At 40.1% G+C, this 17,765-nt stretch overlaps 1 protein-coding gene across 1 annotated transcript; it reads left to right on the top strand.

Moving 5' to 3' along the window:
- The first annotated feature begins 1,760 nt into the window (after window positions 1–1,760).
- Window positions 1,761–13,590, top strand: zmp:0000000760 (collagen alpha-1(IX) chain). The gene is made up of 26 exons (XM_063874398.1): window positions 1,761–1,839; window positions 2,918–3,041; window positions 4,198–4,591; window positions 4,680–4,757; window positions 4,852–4,947; window positions 5,028–5,081; window positions 7,485–7,538; window positions 7,631–7,684; window positions 7,768–7,821; window positions 7,959–8,012; window positions 8,094–8,147; window positions 8,230–8,283; window positions 8,646–8,699; window positions 8,802–8,846; window positions 8,933–8,986; window positions 9,071–9,124; window positions 9,208–9,261; window positions 9,384–9,455; window positions 9,542–9,577; window positions 9,792–9,836; window positions 9,928–9,960; window positions 10,432–10,578; window positions 11,020–11,196; window positions 11,829–11,919; window positions 12,699–12,776; window positions 13,064–13,590. The coding sequence occupies exons 1-26, from the start codon at window positions 1,761–1,763 to the stop codon at window positions 13,264–13,266; spliced, it is 2,292 nt and encodes a 763-aa protein (XP_063730468.1). The 3' UTR covers window positions 13,267–13,590.
- The last annotated feature ends 4,175 nt before the right edge of the window (window positions 13,591–17,765 follow it).

Below are 17,765 nucleotides of genomic sequence, written 5' to 3' on the forward strand. Positions count from 1 at the left end.
GGAAACCTAGGTCATGCTAAATGAAATAGCCTGACTTTCCCTCTATGCTAGCACCATCATCAGGTATAATTTTGACATACAGCAAAATATCTCAAATATTACTTCTTGTTGGATTGCACAGCGTACTGATGCCAGAACTTTTCCATTTTGATGACCATCAGCTCAAAATGTTATTTTTCTTGGTACTGGTTTATGACCTTCAAAACTTTCCCATCAGCCTCAGCTGTACTTTGTGTAACAGCATTACACACTTATAAAAGTATAAGTGACACATCTAAGATGAATAGGACAAATATAAACATAGGATTATCTCCAGTATGTTGCCATGGTACCTGTGAGCATGTTAGCATGCTAACGTTAACATTTAGCTTTAGCCTCACAGAGCTGCTGGCATGGCTGCTAAAGTCTGGTCTATCGCTTTATCTCTTGTCTCTTTCTTCCATGCTGATAAATTATAACAATTAAATACAGCATGGTGCTTCAAGTTTAAGAACATGTGAGGCTTTTATACTTCTTGTTGCCACATTGTGAAGCAGCTATCTCCTGTTTATTTGTTGTCATTTCCCACAGTCTACCTACTGCCTGGTTGCTAGCAGCAGTGTGGGGGTTTACATCGAGGTTATGGTCTGCACAGGGTGGAATGTTTGCAGAGTATCTTGTGTTTAGCTGTGACATACTACATCTTTCTCTCAGTGAGACTATGACTGTAAAACACTGTCTTTTCAATGAACATACACTAAAACTGTGAGACTTTTTAAACCATGTAGATTAAGTTATTACAAAAATCCCCCCCAAAAAACATTTTCTTTGAACTCTACCAGCGTAATGTGTAAAAATACCAAAATCCTTGTTTTTGAGAGCTGCATTTAACTGTTGAAGGTAAGCCTATCGAAACATACTGCAATTTGCATACAACATACCTCAAGTTTCAATAGCTACTGTAAGGCTCTTGTATGTTCACCTGCATGTCCTTAATGTGAGTGATGACTCTATTTCCCGGACCTGCAGTGACTGTAAGTGTAACTGGCCTATGAGAAGAGACAGATCCCCTGGGGACCAAAGGTGGAGTGGAGCTCAGGGGTCAGGCTCCTCTGAGAGCCACAGCTTTTTCTCTGAATGGTCCTCCTGTTCAACCACACACAGGGCCGGGATGGCACTTTAGAGCGGGATACATCCTCACACCAGACGCTGGAATAGACCCATCTGCAGCAGCCCTGGGACATTTTTTATTTTCAGGAATATGTGAGTAATGCATCATTCTCTTAAACTGTTCTTCATTTGTTTAAAAAGAATACATTTTGATGTTATTTTGGGTTTGATATATTTCTTGATTGAAAACCTATAGAAAAAAACGATATAGTATCATCAGTGATGTATGTCATCTTCCAATAACTGTGTTTCTCTAATGTGGTGAAGCTAAAGAATGTTGTTCAGTAGAATATAAAAGATTATGGGTTTTTGATATTTTCTTATCATAAAATTACCATGAAAACCATGGCTTTCAAAAGCATTTAAAACAAATATTTAAGATGATGTAGAAGGACAAATATATCTGCTTTGATGTGATCCAGCAGGTTTGGCAGACATTTAAGTTTGTTCTTCTTCTTCCTTTCTCAATAGTTCACATGCATGCATTGAAATATAAAGTTTTAAAACAATTGAGTTCCCGACTTTTAACAGCCTATGTTCAAATGGTTAATCTGATTGATTTTATTTCTGTACTGCAGGCACTTATAGCCACTGACTTCAATAAAGACAGAATGCCAGCCTACAAAGAAATGCTGGTGTTTGCAGCACTCTCTGCCTTCCTGGGACTGACCCAATGTCAAAAGCTCCCAAGTAAGTTTTGTATATATTTTTTACCTATTTGATGACTACAGCATATTTCCAACAATATAACGCAAACACTGGCTCGCCACCAACACAATATGCTAGTTTCATATGGTAACACTTGTTGTAGTGGATGTGTTTTTCCTGTTGTAGAGATTTATAATATCAGAAACACATCATTTGTGTTAAATCATAAAAACACTTTTTGGGCAATAATCACTTAAATTACATTAATTATCTGTTGAGTGACTTCAGTTTTCCGGGTTGAACACTGTATTACAGCACCATGTCCAGCAGATGTCAGTGTTTGTCAGTTCATGGTCCATTGTTTGCCTTCACAGCAGTCGGCCCAGTATTGTATTTCCTGCCCCCACAGTGCCGATGTGACACTGAGAGGTCATCCTGTGTTAAGCTGTGTACATGAACCTTTGAAGCTCACAGTCTTCTCTGAGTCTCACTTTCACCATAAATGAATTAGTAAGACTCTTTGTTCTACCTGAGGTGTCATATCATTATAAAACAGTCAGAAATAGTTTCAGCAGCACTAAGCAATGATGATCCCAGTAGTAATGCCTTTTCAATGTGATCTGCTATCAATTTAAAGTGGACTTTGATATGTTTTGCTGGTGTAATGACTGAAATACAATACAATCGCACAATTTTAGAACAAGACCGGACACCTCAACGTTATCATTTCTCTCTCAACTACTCAACCTAGAATACCTTGAGATCAAGAGTTAGTTTCTTCATGAGTCATGACATTTGTAATCTGAATACTTAAGCCAATAGTTTTGACATCACAGGAAACATCTCAGCTTTGGTGATCTCATTCAGACTGCAGCACTAAGTGTTTCGAATTCAGTAGCCAAACTTACACATGCAAGGAATGAACAGCGTCTTTGTGTTAACGGGTTTCTTAAATGAGCTCATTGAGCCTGTGAAGGGATGGCATTATTAATGACATTGACTAATGCAACTATTGAAACAATCCGTGATATCAGCACTGACGTACATTTTAGAAGCAGTCCAGCACCTTTGATGCTGAATCCCTTTGATGTCAAACTAAGCTTGCTGTTTGTGCTGTGAGGTTTTGATCTGCTGGAGGAGTTTCGTGTTCCTCAGTCGAGAGGCGTGAAGAGAGTGGACGGCTCTCAACCTGAGGCTATGGCCTACCGTGTCAACCCCTCCATCCACCTACGGAGGACCATAAGGTACAATCCTCCACAGCCTGAGCCCAGTTTATTTCAATGAATTTGGAAAAAATGCAAAGTCAGTTAATACAAGGAATGCAAATGACAACTTTTCGGTAATTATAATATATTATTTCTAGCATAAAATGGACATATTCGTTTTCTTCTTATACAATGCTAGAAACATGTAGAAACATGAAACTAATTATGGACATCCGGATGCAGCTATGCACTGACAATAAAGCTGAAATTTGAAGTTTCTGTTGTACAGCAGAAATAAAGTATATCAATTTAGACTTTGATAGTATACCTACAGCGTCTCTTTAAGTTAATTTTAGCTAAAAGTGTTAGTGGTTGCATGTAAAACATCACATTAGCCACATAACGGATATTGGCTAGCTGACCGCCTTCACCTCAAGAGACATTGCCACTAAGCCTGCAGTGCATCATCACAAAGGACTAAATAATTGATGGTTTAATGTATCAATTTTAATTATTGATTTTAATCAAGTTTTGATGACCTTGACTAGTTGAACTTTTCACCATGCTGCAGTGATATTGGTGAGGTGATGTAAGTGTACTCAAGTGTGTGTCAGTACCTTGTGACATCACTGCTTTGTGCAGTGAGAGGTACAACAAGCACAGCCATCAATGTTTCTGCATGTCATGAAAATACAAACCTTCAAGCAAAGTTGCAACAAAATACTATATTTTACTTTGGTTCTAAGATACTCTTGGCAAAATTGAAACACATCAATATTGTGTTGTGAGTTTGAATGATGAGAGTTATGTAGCTCAAAGAACTGCTGTGCCTCACATAAGCTGCTAGCATGGGTGTAGACCTTCACGTTCAACTCTCATACTCTGACAATGAATTCAGCATTGCCTTTAGATCCTGATTTTTTACCCTTGGGTTAAGTGAACATATGCTTTGCTCAAATTAAAGAAAGAAAGAATGGCCGTTTGCTAAATAGTGCATTATTCAAAATAGTTACAAAGAATTGTGTCACATGCTAAAGTGGAATTTGAAATCCAAGAAGCTCTGTTTCTACTTATTCATGTTCTTATGAAATAAAACCCATATGTTCTTACAAAAGCCCTTAATTGGTGTTTTGCCCCTAAATGCTGCCTCTCTCTAATGGTACCCAGCTTTCTAAACCACACTCTCTTCCCACAGCGATGTCTATCCAGATGGACTTCCCTCCGACTACTCCGTCATTGCAACATTTAAGGTGACCAAGGACACGGCCAAGAAATCCTGGGACCTGTGGCAGGTCAGCAACCCAGAGGGACAAGAGCAAGTTGGCCTTCGTTTCCAAGGGGATACGCGCTCTTTAGACTTCTTCTACACCAGCCCCCATGGGAGCCAGATGCTGAGGACTTTCAGTGGTGTGGAGAAGATGTTTGATGGGGAGTGGCACAAGTTGGCACTAAGTGTGAAGGGCAGTCGTGTGAAGCTGCTGCTGGACTGCGAAGAGGTCAGCGTGGAGTCTATTGATGATCCGAGGCCAGTAATCCAGCAAGGATACACTTCCATCGTGAAGCGCGCAGCAGGAGATCGCTCTGTCTCTGTACGTTCACAGTTTGGATTTATATATACATCTAAAGTAGCATTTCAAAAACTTAACAACTTCCCATATGATCCCTGTCTCTTTCCAGGTGGATCTCCAGCAGATGGAGGTGTCATGTGACCCAGAGAAGGCTTATTCAGAAGGCTGCTGCGAGCTCTCCAGTGTGGTATGTCCGCTTTCTTTCAACATGGTTTCCTTCTATCAGTTGGATACGTTTTTGTGTTTTAAATACAGTTTTCTCGCCTTTCTGTCCATGGCAGTGTGGAGGTTATGCAGAGATCGGCCTAACAGCTGGAAGAGCGTCTTGCAAATGTATGCACGGTCAGCCGGGCGTCCAGGGATCTCCAGGGCCAAAGGTTAATGCGCCTTTACAGGGAGATTTACTGATAAGACAAGTTCAATCTGTGTTGACACATTTTTTTCTATTCTTTTGCAGGGTCACATAGGTCTTCTAGGAAAAGCCGGAGACCAAGGAAGACACGGAAACTGGGTAAATACATTTACAAAATGTCTCTCAGTGGATCAAATATCAACCCCCGGTGTAACACTGGATTAATGATGTTTACTCTGTGTAATCTTTAGCATCCACTTCCTCTTGCTATACAATGAAGAGTTAAAATAAATTGTGGGAGAGTGACATTGTAAAACTTTCATTCTTGGGACAGCAGCGAAGCTGTGGAAAATGGCAATAGAAGTACAACTGAGACAGGACAGGATGGAAACAGATCTGGAAGCAGAAGCGCTTAGCGATAGTAAACATAGAAGCTCTATGGCGATATTTTAAAACTAATATCCGCTTTGCAGAAGGTTCAGGAGGGAGCCAATATAAACACTAACCAATACGGATGTAACAATCAATTTGTTTTTGCCGTTCTGAAATAACTATTTGCATTTCAAAACACAGGCCCTAGCTGTTTAGAATATAAGATTTTACTCAAACTGGCCTGAGATCACAGGATTTCTAATGGTTTTGCTTTTCCATTTGAAAAAAAAAAACACTCAGCCAAATGTAATGAATCCCACACACAGTAAAACCAAGCAGTTTGGCAATAACCCGACCCTCCAAGTGTTGGTAATGAGCACCATCAGTATGCTTTACTGTTGGGTGAAATTTGTCTGGATAGGGCTAATTAATTCCCCACAGGAAGACCAAATAGTGAAAGGGAGGAGAGGTTTAAGAAAATGATAACGAAGACGGTTTTCTGTTGCAGTTACACATGCATCAATAATGCATCAAAACGAGCAAATACACTCACTTTTGTAAACTTCAGGGAGCCGCAGATGTGATTATTTCCACTTAAGATTATGACTTGTTAATCTCTCTCATGCTTAGCGGTCAGTGTTGTGTTGAAACAGTTGTGAGAGTCTTTTAAAACATGTGTTTAAAAGAAGGTGGATTATTTTTTTTATACGTGTGTGATCGTTTGGCATTTAACATGTCCGTTGCACTCAAGGAAATCCCCCATGCTGCCTGAGCACATGCACGCCTCCAGACCCACGCACATTCAAAGCACATTTCCAGAGCTCTGTACATGCTAGGCTACACATTGGTGTCCTGAGTTGCAGCTGTAGCTCATCTGGGAGTAAACATCTGTCTTCTGTGACTCGTTAGAGTTTTGACCTCCTGCCAGCTTGTGAATCACGGAGCCCCAACATGTTTATCTCCTCCCCTGCTGGCATTCAAGAAGGGCATTTCCTGGCACAGATTTAAAAAACTGTCCATCTTAGGTGTTGGGTGGTCCTTTGCTTGTCTGAGGTATACCGCCTTCGAAACGTTGTAAAGTTCACGGTCATGCCTCTCGCCCTACTGTCAGCCATGTCTGAGGTTACCCTTTGCCCAGCTGACTGGGCTGGTGAGGTGTTCAAATAAACTGACAACACAAAGGCATCCTGGAGCTTGTTTGATCCGTTTGTTAACACTTTTCCTTCTACTACTAAGGAAGTCAGCATCTGTCCAAACCATTGTGGTCTATTTTGTTGTATTTATGACTCATATTTCCTAGATCCTGCTGAACATGCTTGTGTGTATTGCCATTAATACGTCTGTGCATGAGACTTATAGTAGTTTCAGATTTGAAACTTCAGTTGTTTCATTTTGTCATTCAATCTTTACAGTTTACGTTATAGGAATAGTTTATTAAGGAATATACTTGTTTTTTCACCAAGAGTAAGATACAACTCCATGCTACAGCCAGAAAATGGTAAGCCCAGCTGACGGAAACAGCAAGCCAGCCATTTTCATTTGCGGTTTCGTTAGCTTAGAATGAGCCCTTCATATCAACATCTGGCTGGAGATTAATAATTCATTTAATACTTTGAGCAACTTACGTTGTGTTTTTCTTATATATTGATGACCCTCTCATAACTGTCTGTTAAATATAAAGCTCCATACAAATATGAATTATTTTTTACAGTTATTACCATGTCTGCTGATCTATTTCTTGCCCAAGCAAAATTACTTCCTGCAGTCTTCTAACTTTTTATTTTTTCTGTGTTATACGCCTGACGTGTTACATGTAGATTTGTGAGATTAAGGTGCTGGTAGGCAGATTTAGTTTACACTTAACTAAACCAGACAAACCGTCTTCCAGTCTTCATGCTAACCTAAAGTATACAAGCATCACACAAGTAAGCTTTCCTCAGATTGTTCACTGTCTGTCTTGCCACAATGCCTGCAAACAAATCAAAGCTAATTTCCGTGTGTTTAACTGTCATGTCTAAACGGTTTTTCCTGTCTGGTGAGTCCAAAGTGTAATCTCCCACAAGTGATTCTTGCTTTTTTCTCTTGAAACAGACACCAAAATTTGTATTTTATGCTCTTTTTCTCCAGCTGGTTGATTCACAAACAAATAGCCGCATGTTAGCTTTTGATTGACTAAAACTTGTTTTGCAGGGGATCCGGGGAAACACAGGAGACTATGGTAACATTGGCGATACAGGCCTAAAGGTGAGATCTGCCTCTAATATCCCCTTATCAGGGTTACACTTCAGTTTGGCTTGTTATCAAACGTTTTAATGAAACCTCACACGTTTCCTCAGGGTGAAGAAGGAATCAAAGGGGAAAAAGGAAAGAGAGGACTCTGGGGCCAAGTGGTAATTTATCACACGGAGATTTTTTATGTTATTAACTCCTCAAATATTACACATGATGTATTAATGACATGTTTTGTTTACAGGGAGACAGAGGTCCTAAAGGGCTGAAAGGATTACAAGGGGCAGCGGGTTTCAAGGTAAGCTCCTGGCTGGGTTCAAGATTGAATTAAATGTCTAATTAGGCAGCTAATTAGGTTACAGACATTTTATTAGATTTAGTCTAATGTTACAACTTTATAGACACCCTTAATGTCATTATTATGACTAATTAAAGGGAGTACGTGGACCAGGTGGAGACATCGGAGAGACTGGAAATCTTGGCGAAGTTGTGAGTTAACCCTTCAGACACAGCGGTAAGCCCTATTAAAATGTAATGATTTTATCTTTAACCAATTTGGCCTCCTTAAAGGGTGCTAAAGGCGAGAACGGATATGAAGGCATTCCCGGGTTTCAAGGAGTAAAGGTATTTGTATTTCCTTCCTTTCACTGTCTTGTTTTTAATCTATATATTGTGATTTAATGCCAATATGCTCTAATTTTTTCAGGGAGAAAGAGGGAAGACTGGTGTATTAGGTCGTGCTGGACCCAGAGGAAAGCAGGTAGGTTGTTGTGTGGGATCCCCTGTCTCACAATCCATAATGAGCTTCTAATTCTCGCACACTACCTTCAAACTCCCATGTGAAGCACTAAGAGCCAGAGAATCATTATTAACGTTGTAAAACACTGGAATCAAAATCTGTTTTTGGCTCCCCATAAACAACATTAGTACATGTGGCAGGGTATTGGCTGGGATCATGGACTGTATCAACATAAACTGGTATTCACTGAATCAATAGACTCAACCACAAGGCTAACGTACTCAATTGTATACGAATGAAGGCTCCCTGGTTCATCGGGTTGATAGAAGACAGAAATGTGTTGCAAATATTTTGATGTATTATTTATGCTGATGATTTGACAGGGCCTTCTGGGAGATCCTGGAGAGAGGGGAGCTGCTGGAGCAAAGGGGACGCCTGTATGTATTATATATTAATAACAGATAGGGTTAGGCTGTGTCCATTACAGCAACATGTTTTTTATTTTGAAATGTAATGGATGTTTTTTGTCTGGAAACTAGGGGGTCACTGGTCCTGCAGGCAGAGCTGGCACCCTCGGACCGAAGGTGATTTACTGCTGACACACCTGAGAGCTCAGTAAACCCTCCATAAATCATGTGTCTGTTTTATAATAATCTTATTGTTTCACTAGGGCATTCTTGGAGATCCAGGCTTGCCAGGCAGAGATGGTGATTTAGGAATAGAGGTATTATATACTCCTAAAAATGATGTTTTGATGATAGAATGTTGATAAAAGTGCACTCGTGGTAATGTCATGTATCCCTGACAGGCTTACCAAGGAGCACAAGGTCAGAGTGGAAAGGTTGGGCGCATTGGAACAAAGGTAACTCGCCAATCTTGTTTGTTTTTCTGAAGATATGTAAAACTTTTTTTCTTGGCATGTTCATTCATTTGTGATTTTTACAGGGAGAGCAAGGTGCCCTTGGGCCTCCAGGAGAAATGGGTCCCCAAGGCCGAACTGTAAGTCGCTTTTTCAGAAGATAAACACATAATACATTTTCCATCAGTTTACCATCTTAAAGGAAAACACCAAAGACTAAAGCAATCCCTTAGGTTGGTTTAATGAATGTTTTATTCTCGAGGGCCCAAGAGGTTACAAGGGTTCTGCAGGGAAGCCAGGAAGACCCGGATTTATCGGCCCACCGGGACCCGTTGTAAGTGCTCCACAAGAATTTCCTGAAATCTCCCAAACAGTAGTTCATTTTCCTCCATGCCATTAAACCATGTTGTCTCTTTGCAGGGACACGTGGGTGAGCCTGGAAAACCAGGATCCAAGGTAAATACATCCTCTAAAAAATGAGGCTAAAAACACAATTTAATGCCTATCTGTAGATGTATTTCTCAAGCTGAAAACTGGAGTATTCTGACTTAAAAGATGCTGTATTCAACCAGGGTATTAACAATCCGTCTGGTCATGCTGCGAACACCTGTGAAGTTCTTATACATCAAATATTTGCAAGCTTTTAATATTTTTCATTCGCTTTGTGCAGGGTGACACGGGAATCCAGGGAATCCAAGGAGTTAAAGGAGCACTGGTAAGGCCTTAAATGTTTCATCTTCTCTCCTCATCATTACATCTTGTGGCAACAAATAACATTAACATACATGTTTCTTCTTTTTTTTTAGGGGGATAAAGGAGTTAAGGGCCCCAAAGGAAAGGTGAGCTGTGATTCTGTTTTCAAGATTCAATGAGAAATATAATGTGTCTGTTTGCAAACTGAAACATCTAAGAACTACTAACTACCAACCCTGAAATAGTTGTTTTTTTAAGTTTGGATCAATGCTATTCAGTTACGTTTCTGCTCACAATCACTTGAACGACAAGAACAATCATAAGACATAATGTACATGAGAAGGGCCACTCTGTTAAGCTACCTTAACTAGATATTAGTTCAAGTAAACAGATAGAATGTAATATTTATATAATGAACACATTGCCTTGATTTGGACGTAACCAAAGAATAACCAAAACCTTTTAAACCGTTTAAACCTTGGTAAATAGTGCAGATACAAAAAAAAGAAAAAAGAAAGAGATAAGGGTCAATGGATTTTGAGCAGAGTAAGTAGTTTAAAAGTCCCAGGTTCGCTGAACTCATTTGTCACTGTTATGCTGACGGATGCACTCACTAGGTTGGAGACAGCGGCGGGCAGGGTCCTCAGGGAGCACGGGGGAAACGCGGCCCGGCTGGCCCATCCGGACGTTCGGGTCCTGTCGGAGTCAAGGGAGTTCGAGGTGAAGGAGGACTTGATGGCTTCCAGGGTCCCCCGGGTCCACCCGTAAGTAAAATACAAACCTCTGAATCGGATTTTTTTTTTTGCTTATACCACAAACATTACAGAGTTACAGTATTGTAGTACCTTCTCTTCAGCCTCTACTATATTTGGCACCTCATCTATCTTTAAAGGATGGCACAGAAACAGCAGAGCAATCATTTACATCAGCAGTTACACAGACTGGCACACAAACAGTATTTTGTGTCAAAAACACATTTAAGAGTTTCACATTAGCCTGTAGTAATAAGTGACTCACAGCACGGGTTTCATTAAGTGTGGCTATAAATCCATAATGAGCCTAAGGAAATATTGTTGGCTTCATTTCATCATTGCATTTCCTCTGTGAGGCAGTCACTGCTTCAGCATGCATGTCCCGTAATATTCCTCGTATTACATGTCCCATAGTTGGGTCCCTTCCAGTGATCATTATGCTTTTTCACACAGGGCCCGACACTCTCTGCTCAACACGTTATTGAGGTTTGTAAGAAAGTGGTCCTGGTGCAGATGTCCACCTTTGCCAACTCAGTGAAGAGGACGTGTGCTGCAGTTTGTCCTCTGTATGGGGACGTCCCAATGGGTGCCCCTGGTCCCACCGGACAGAAGGGACCCCCTGGACCTGCTGTGAGTTTTACAATTGTTCATAAATTGAGACAAAGTCCTTGCTGTTTTTCCTCACATTCATTACGTCGGAGCCCTTTACATTCTCCTTGCATTTCTACCCCGTCTAAATAAAACGCTAACACATTGCAAGGGTCTGGACTGGACTGAGAAACTGAAGTATTTGGCAAAAACGATTTTCCACGTCTCCATGAGGACAAATAAGGAGTCACAGACTAGACACTTGGTCTGTGTTGAATGGTTTTTGGAGAGTATCAAGGCTGTCGTTGGATTGGAAAGCCTTTTCCACATTATAATTGTGTTGAACCGATTCATGTTCCACAACTTCTTTACTCATGAAGCATCTTAGGCTGATAAATGCTCTTGAGGGCAATACGTTATAAAAATATTTCACTTTAGTACTTTATGGCCAGTAAGCCTCATGTTGTGGTGTTTAATGCCAAACCAGGAACAGTGATGTATCACTACTGAACAAGGTTTTCCCAACAAAGTATTATATAATCATCCAAATAAATATTTTGATTTTGTAGCTGGTCAGGGTTAGCAGAACCTTGATTCAGGAAAACATTGCAAGGTTTTCACTGAAAACACATAAAAAGATTAATGAGGCATTTTCCTATTTATGACGTTGTCAGGGTGACCCTGGTAATGACGGTGTTGATGGAGAACTGGGTCTGCCGGGATTCTACGGAGAGGCCGGGGATCTTGGCCGAAAAGGAGAAACAGGTGTGAAAAATAAAATATGAATATGCTGAACACAAAAACTATAAATTACCAGTGCTTGTTTTAGCGAGAACGAGTGTAAGAAAAATGATTCACATCCTTTACTCCGACTGGCAATAATTGATTTTTGGGGACCTCTAACAGGCAAGACAACAAGCTGTAACATAAAACATATCCATTTATGTATTGAGCAACTGTTGCTTATTTCACATCGAGCAGACATGTAGCAACATTACTATTTATTTGGAGTCTTTTTTTGGCTGTTGGATGTAAGTCCAAAATACCTAAATGTCCGGTATTTGTAAATAAATGTAGTGTAGCAATAAAAAAGTTCAATCTTTCCCTCTGAACTACAGTAAAGGAAAGTGATGTCAAGTAAATTAAATTCAAGGCCTTTTTAAAATTGCATATTGGTACAGTAATGACTAAATGTGCTTCTTCTTACTTTTTCCACCACTGGAAAGAATTCACTCAGCTACCTTTCATCATGGACCGCACTTAAATAGTGTAAAACTAGTTTCGGCTAACGTGTATATGCTCAGCTCTAATTTAGGGTTAGAGGCCTGAGCATGATGTCACACTCATGCCACATTCACTTGCCTAGTCGATGTAATCAAAGAATATTTACAAGGTGTTTAAATGTTTATTTAACAATGATCTCAGTAACACATAAGGTCTTTAATCAACATGTATGCTGTGTATTTGAGTGGTGCTCCGTCCTAGGAGAATGGCATTTCGGCCCATCTGCTGTCGAGACCAATGTGTGTGTGTCTGGCTTGCAGGTGGCAGAGGAGAGCAAGGTGATAAAGGACCCAAGGGTTACGGCCTGCCCGGGTACTTTGGAGACCAGGGACCAAAGGGTAAATGACTCTTTCAGTACTTAATAATGTTCGGTTAAGATGAACATTTAATAGATGTTCACATCTGGGCCTGTGCGTGGTTTTACAAACCATGTGCAGCTGAGTCAGTGCTTTGATTCCCAGGAAAGGGTAGAGGAGATATGTTACTGTATGAGTAGTGTGATATTTGCCAAAAGAGAAAAAATATTTCTGTGAAAATGCTCTCTTACTGTGAAATAGTCTTAGTCAGCTAAGTGAGTAGACAGAGAGGCCTTGAAGACTAAACAACAATTTTTCCTACATTACAGGTCAGCGTGGACGCACCGGCCGAGCCTTTAACGGCCAGCCAGGAAAGCAGGGTGAGAGGGGACACGTGGGCCGGCCTGGCCTCAGGGGCCACGCAGGTCTCAGAGGCCCTCCAGGTGTTTGTCTTACCTCTGGGTGTGCTGAGTCTAACTCCAACCGCGAGACACCTCGGCCTGCACCGCGGAGGTTGAGGAATCGCCAGTAGAGAAAGATGCTATGTGGCTAATGAGTTGAACATTGATCTTAAAGAAGGGAAAAATGCTAGATTGTTTTTGTTAATATTTGTTCAAATCTATTGAAATTTTCATGTAAATATGAATCCCAAACTGAAACATGAACTGAACTTCTGGGAGCAGACTGATCTGCAAGGTTACCACAAGGGACAACACAAGGAGAGTGGTAACAAATTATTATACTATAAAGTGTTTGTATAAAAAGGCCGTCTTCATTGATAGTTTTATTTAAACTTATTTCACAAGTCTGAGTTGTCTTTAAACATCTGTTCTTTATAATAAAAATCAAAAAATGAGACTGAAGTTTTTTAACAAATTCTGTGAAAGACTTTCTGTCAATAAATATGGGAGCTGGTGTAAATACTGGAGCAAAACAACCAAACTTTTGAGGGAAGTGCAACTCAGTTTTTATTTTCCCATAAAGACTAATGACTGTATAAAACACATATTAATCATAAAACTAACAACATCATTTGGATGTACACATGCTGTTTTTGTAAACTAATCGTTCAGTTTGATTTGAAAAATTAAAAACATTGGCAGACAGCAGTGCGTACTTAGCCAAAAATATCACTCACAATAATTGCTATTGGATTGAATGTAAAACACTGAAAAATGACTATTTTATAATTGCTGAAAGAATGTCAGTACATTTTTAGTTGATCAGAATAAACGCCTTTAATCTTAAGCAAGCTTTTTTCGTGTGACGATGAAATGAGCAACTTTAACTGTATTAAATGCAGGGCCATCTTAGAACATGGTTTCAAGTTTATTTAATGTTTTTTTCTCCCTTGGGACAGTAAGTATACCCCCTTTTTCTCTGCCACTTTTGGGCCAAGATCCCCAACGGTGCTGTAATAAAAGCAGGGAATGTCTTTATACATCTTTCACTTTCACAAAGCTAGAAATTGTTCTGACTTTCCACAGCTGTAGTTTAATAAATACTCCCTGTAATGATATCTGGTTACAATATGAGTAGTTTCAGCCTTAATTCATGGATTCAAAATTGAGTTCAGCTGCCAACAGAAGTTTTAATGAGCCACAACTTTTACTTCTCGGTTAAAAGACGTTGCAAGGAGAACAAACAGTGAAGTTCCCCACATGGTGGCTCAGAACATACTGTTGTAGCACTGTTGCTTCACATCAACACAGAGCTGGTGTGATTCCTGGCCTATGTGCAGTTTACAGTTGAATAACCTGCTGGTCAAGAGGAACAGTAACTCTTAATGGCTTGAGTTGCAGAGTCTGTCTGTATTAGCCGTGTAATGGACAACCACCCCCACTTCCCTACTTTGTGATCAATGTATCCTGGGTGATAAAAGCTAAATAAACTTTAAAGATAAACACTTAGTGAGTTTAGAAAAAACCATGCTTGTGATTTTTCCACAGCTTTAATCTGTTGAAAGATTATTTCTAAAGAGCAAAACTCTGTGTGGGACTCCCCTCAGTGTCTTTCCTGGCTTATATTTGCTTCATCTGAAGTCCCACAGACCATAGATCGTCATCCCTGATCCCCTCGGCGACTGCAGCATCATGTGTGCCATGCTGCTCTGGATGCTACAGCCAGCTCTGTCATGGAAACTATTACTAATCCACGGTTATCCTCTGATTTTTCTCTCTGGGCTCAACCACTTGCTTCAGAATGCAGGCTCACTATTTATCTCTGCGGCAAACCATACAAGTGATCAAGATAAATGCGGCTTAATGCATGTGAGCTGATTAAAACAACCCAGGACCATTAAACTTCAAAGTGATGGCACTGAAGCAGAGGTTATTAGAGAGAGAGAGGTCTTTATGCTGTCCAAAGGCAGTTTAAAAAAAACAAACTAGTTGACCAACTGCCACACACTGTATATGTTTGTAAGTCATAAGCTAAATGTGTTATTGTGTTATGTAGAAGTGAGAGTGAGCAAAGCCAGAGCACTTGTGTTGTGAGGCCCAATTTTCATCCTGTCATCACGTCTTTTATTCACGTTTTAACATATTGGCAAAATTAGATCCTGCTCTGTGGGTGGACAACATGAACTTTTTATTTGGTAAAATGTATTCCTTTAATTTGATATAAAACATTCCCATTTATTAATACCATTCGCATATTTATTTAAAGTACTTTACTCTGTTTAGCTTTCTAAATTACTTCAAAAAGGGTTTCTTTTTTGGTTTATAAATGTCAAACATTCTGGCGATTAGAAAATAGTTAGTCAGGATTATGTGAGAAATAAGATAAAAATGCAGAGCATAAATTTGTTAAAAGGCCTTTCTTCCTTTTGTATGAGACTGTGGGGGCATATAATGGGAGCACTCAATAATATGAATCGCCAAATAGAAAAGGCTTTTAACTGAGGATTTTTCCACACAGTGGCCTGAAGGCAAATTTGTTATCCAAAAGAAGTTGTAAAAGGAGTCCTCAGTTTTGTAGATTCCTGGCAACATTTAAAGCTCTTTAACAACATGTCTCTGAACAGGGGTCAGTATGTTTGTACAGATTTTTACCATGCGAGACAACCCTATAAATGTGCACATTTTCCATCAATTGCATTGCTTTTTTTACCACAAGATACGAGCACATGTTGTATACACTTCTCACATAAAAAAGCATGCGGAATGCACTACAGTACAATATCCTGACAATAAACCTTTTGTCCTACACAGTGGTTACCAACCAACCTAGGGTTCGGGAACCCAACAAGAGGTCAAAAAATAAACCTGAGCGGTTGCTGATTCTGTGAGTGTGAGTAGGCCTTGCCTTTTAATAAAGTAAAACAACATTGGGGAGCACAGCTGTACGTTGCCACTGGATACCAAAGTCCAGGACAGTCTGCACAAAAAGAGGGAAAACCTTTTTGAAGCCACACTGGGGCTTGTCATAATGTTGTGTGCACATTCAAGTAAAAGTAAATTGAGCTAACGGCCTTGATATGATTGCACAAGGATTATGGGTTTTTTTGTTTTGATTTACTCGCAACCCGACACAAAATGCAATCGCTTCATTCATGGAAAGTTCTAAAGAGGCAAGTTTCATATTGACTTTACTGGCATAAAAAAAATGCTTAATTTTACTATTATAGCAATTTATTTTAATTAAATCAGATATGCTACAATTGTTTTAGGCACAAGTTACAGTATGTCAACTATTACAATATGTCCTGTTCTGCTTCAATGGTCCTAATCCAGCCAAACATATTAATTATTCAACTTGATCAGCCCAAAGTTAAATATAATGTCACATTCACAGATATGACCACTGTCCAAAGTCATATTGATCATTGTAAAGGCCTCAGAAGACATTTGAAGTGGCTTCTTGGGAGGAAAAAAAGCACAAGATTTTCTGCCGGGGATTTCCTTCATTTTGGTCACAAACCAGAGAACAGTACGTAGAAACAGAAGATTAGTCAGCATTGGAAAGTCTACTCTCACCAGCAGATCGGCCACTCCCCGGCTCAAAACAGCATCACGGTATATTCCTGTGTGATCCACCAGAGTGTGCTCAGGCTCAGGGTCAACAAGGCCATCCTCAGGAAACCTGCGCTGCTCAGCACGGGATGATGATCTATCTTTAACGTGAGTATTCGGTTTTAACAATCAAAAGGGTAAATTACCTCAACATTTAAGAACTTGTATAAATAAGTGTGCTCTCATAACAATTATTTAAAAAATAACAAAAAGAACAACATATGTATTGTTTTAAACGTGTTGTCCAACCAAGTGGTTGCAATAGAATATTTAATCATGCTGCATTTTGCAATATAGCCTGAATAGAATAGTGCTGTACAGACCATGATCAGCACACTACTACCTTTTTAGAGGCTTTGAGTGATACTGAAAACACTGAGGCTGCTCTGAGTTGATGTAGAGCAGGCTGCCACTGAGCACAAACATGATAAAACTTGTTAGAGAGGATCAAACTGAAATCTGCCTGCTCTACAGATAGCAGACTCAGCTCCACATTTCTAAACACTTCCAGCTGTTCGTGCAGAAACAGCACAGCAGTAGCTCTTCGCACCTAGTTCATTGCTGACTTGTAAGAAAATATTCTGCAGTCCATTTGGGTGATGAAGTGGAAATCAAAAAGGAGTTATGCATTGCCGAGCCCTCTAGGTCCTGAGGTGTACCATGAGCAGTGCAGTATATGTGTCTCAGTGTACTAAAACTTGTTGGCTTGTCCTGCATCCAGAAAACTCCATGTTCTCTGGTAATGCCCCTAGCAACCCCCAAACGATCCAAACCCTCAACACTCGGAAGGAGGCTTTACTCATTACTATTATTTTCCTTTTGGACTTTCAGGGATGGCCTGTCTGCTTCACTATTTCATGCTCTCCTTATCTGCTTCTCTTTCCACCCATGGTAATTGAAGGTGGCTGTAGGCCAGTAAAAGTCCGGAGAGAAGGTGGGGGGGGGGGGGGGGCTCGGGGGGGGTGGAGAGGAAGAGGGACAGAAACAGAGTAGACAGAGAGAGCTGCTGGAGAGGGCA

This window comes from Eleginops maclovinus, chromosome 22, assembly GCF_036324505.1.
Source record: "Eleginops maclovinus isolate JMC-PN-2008 ecotype Puerto Natales chromosome 22, JC_Emac_rtc_rv5, whole genome shotgun sequence".
Classification (NCBI taxonomy): domain Eukaryota; kingdom Metazoa; phylum Chordata; class Actinopteri; order Perciformes; family Eleginopidae; genus Eleginops; species Eleginops maclovinus.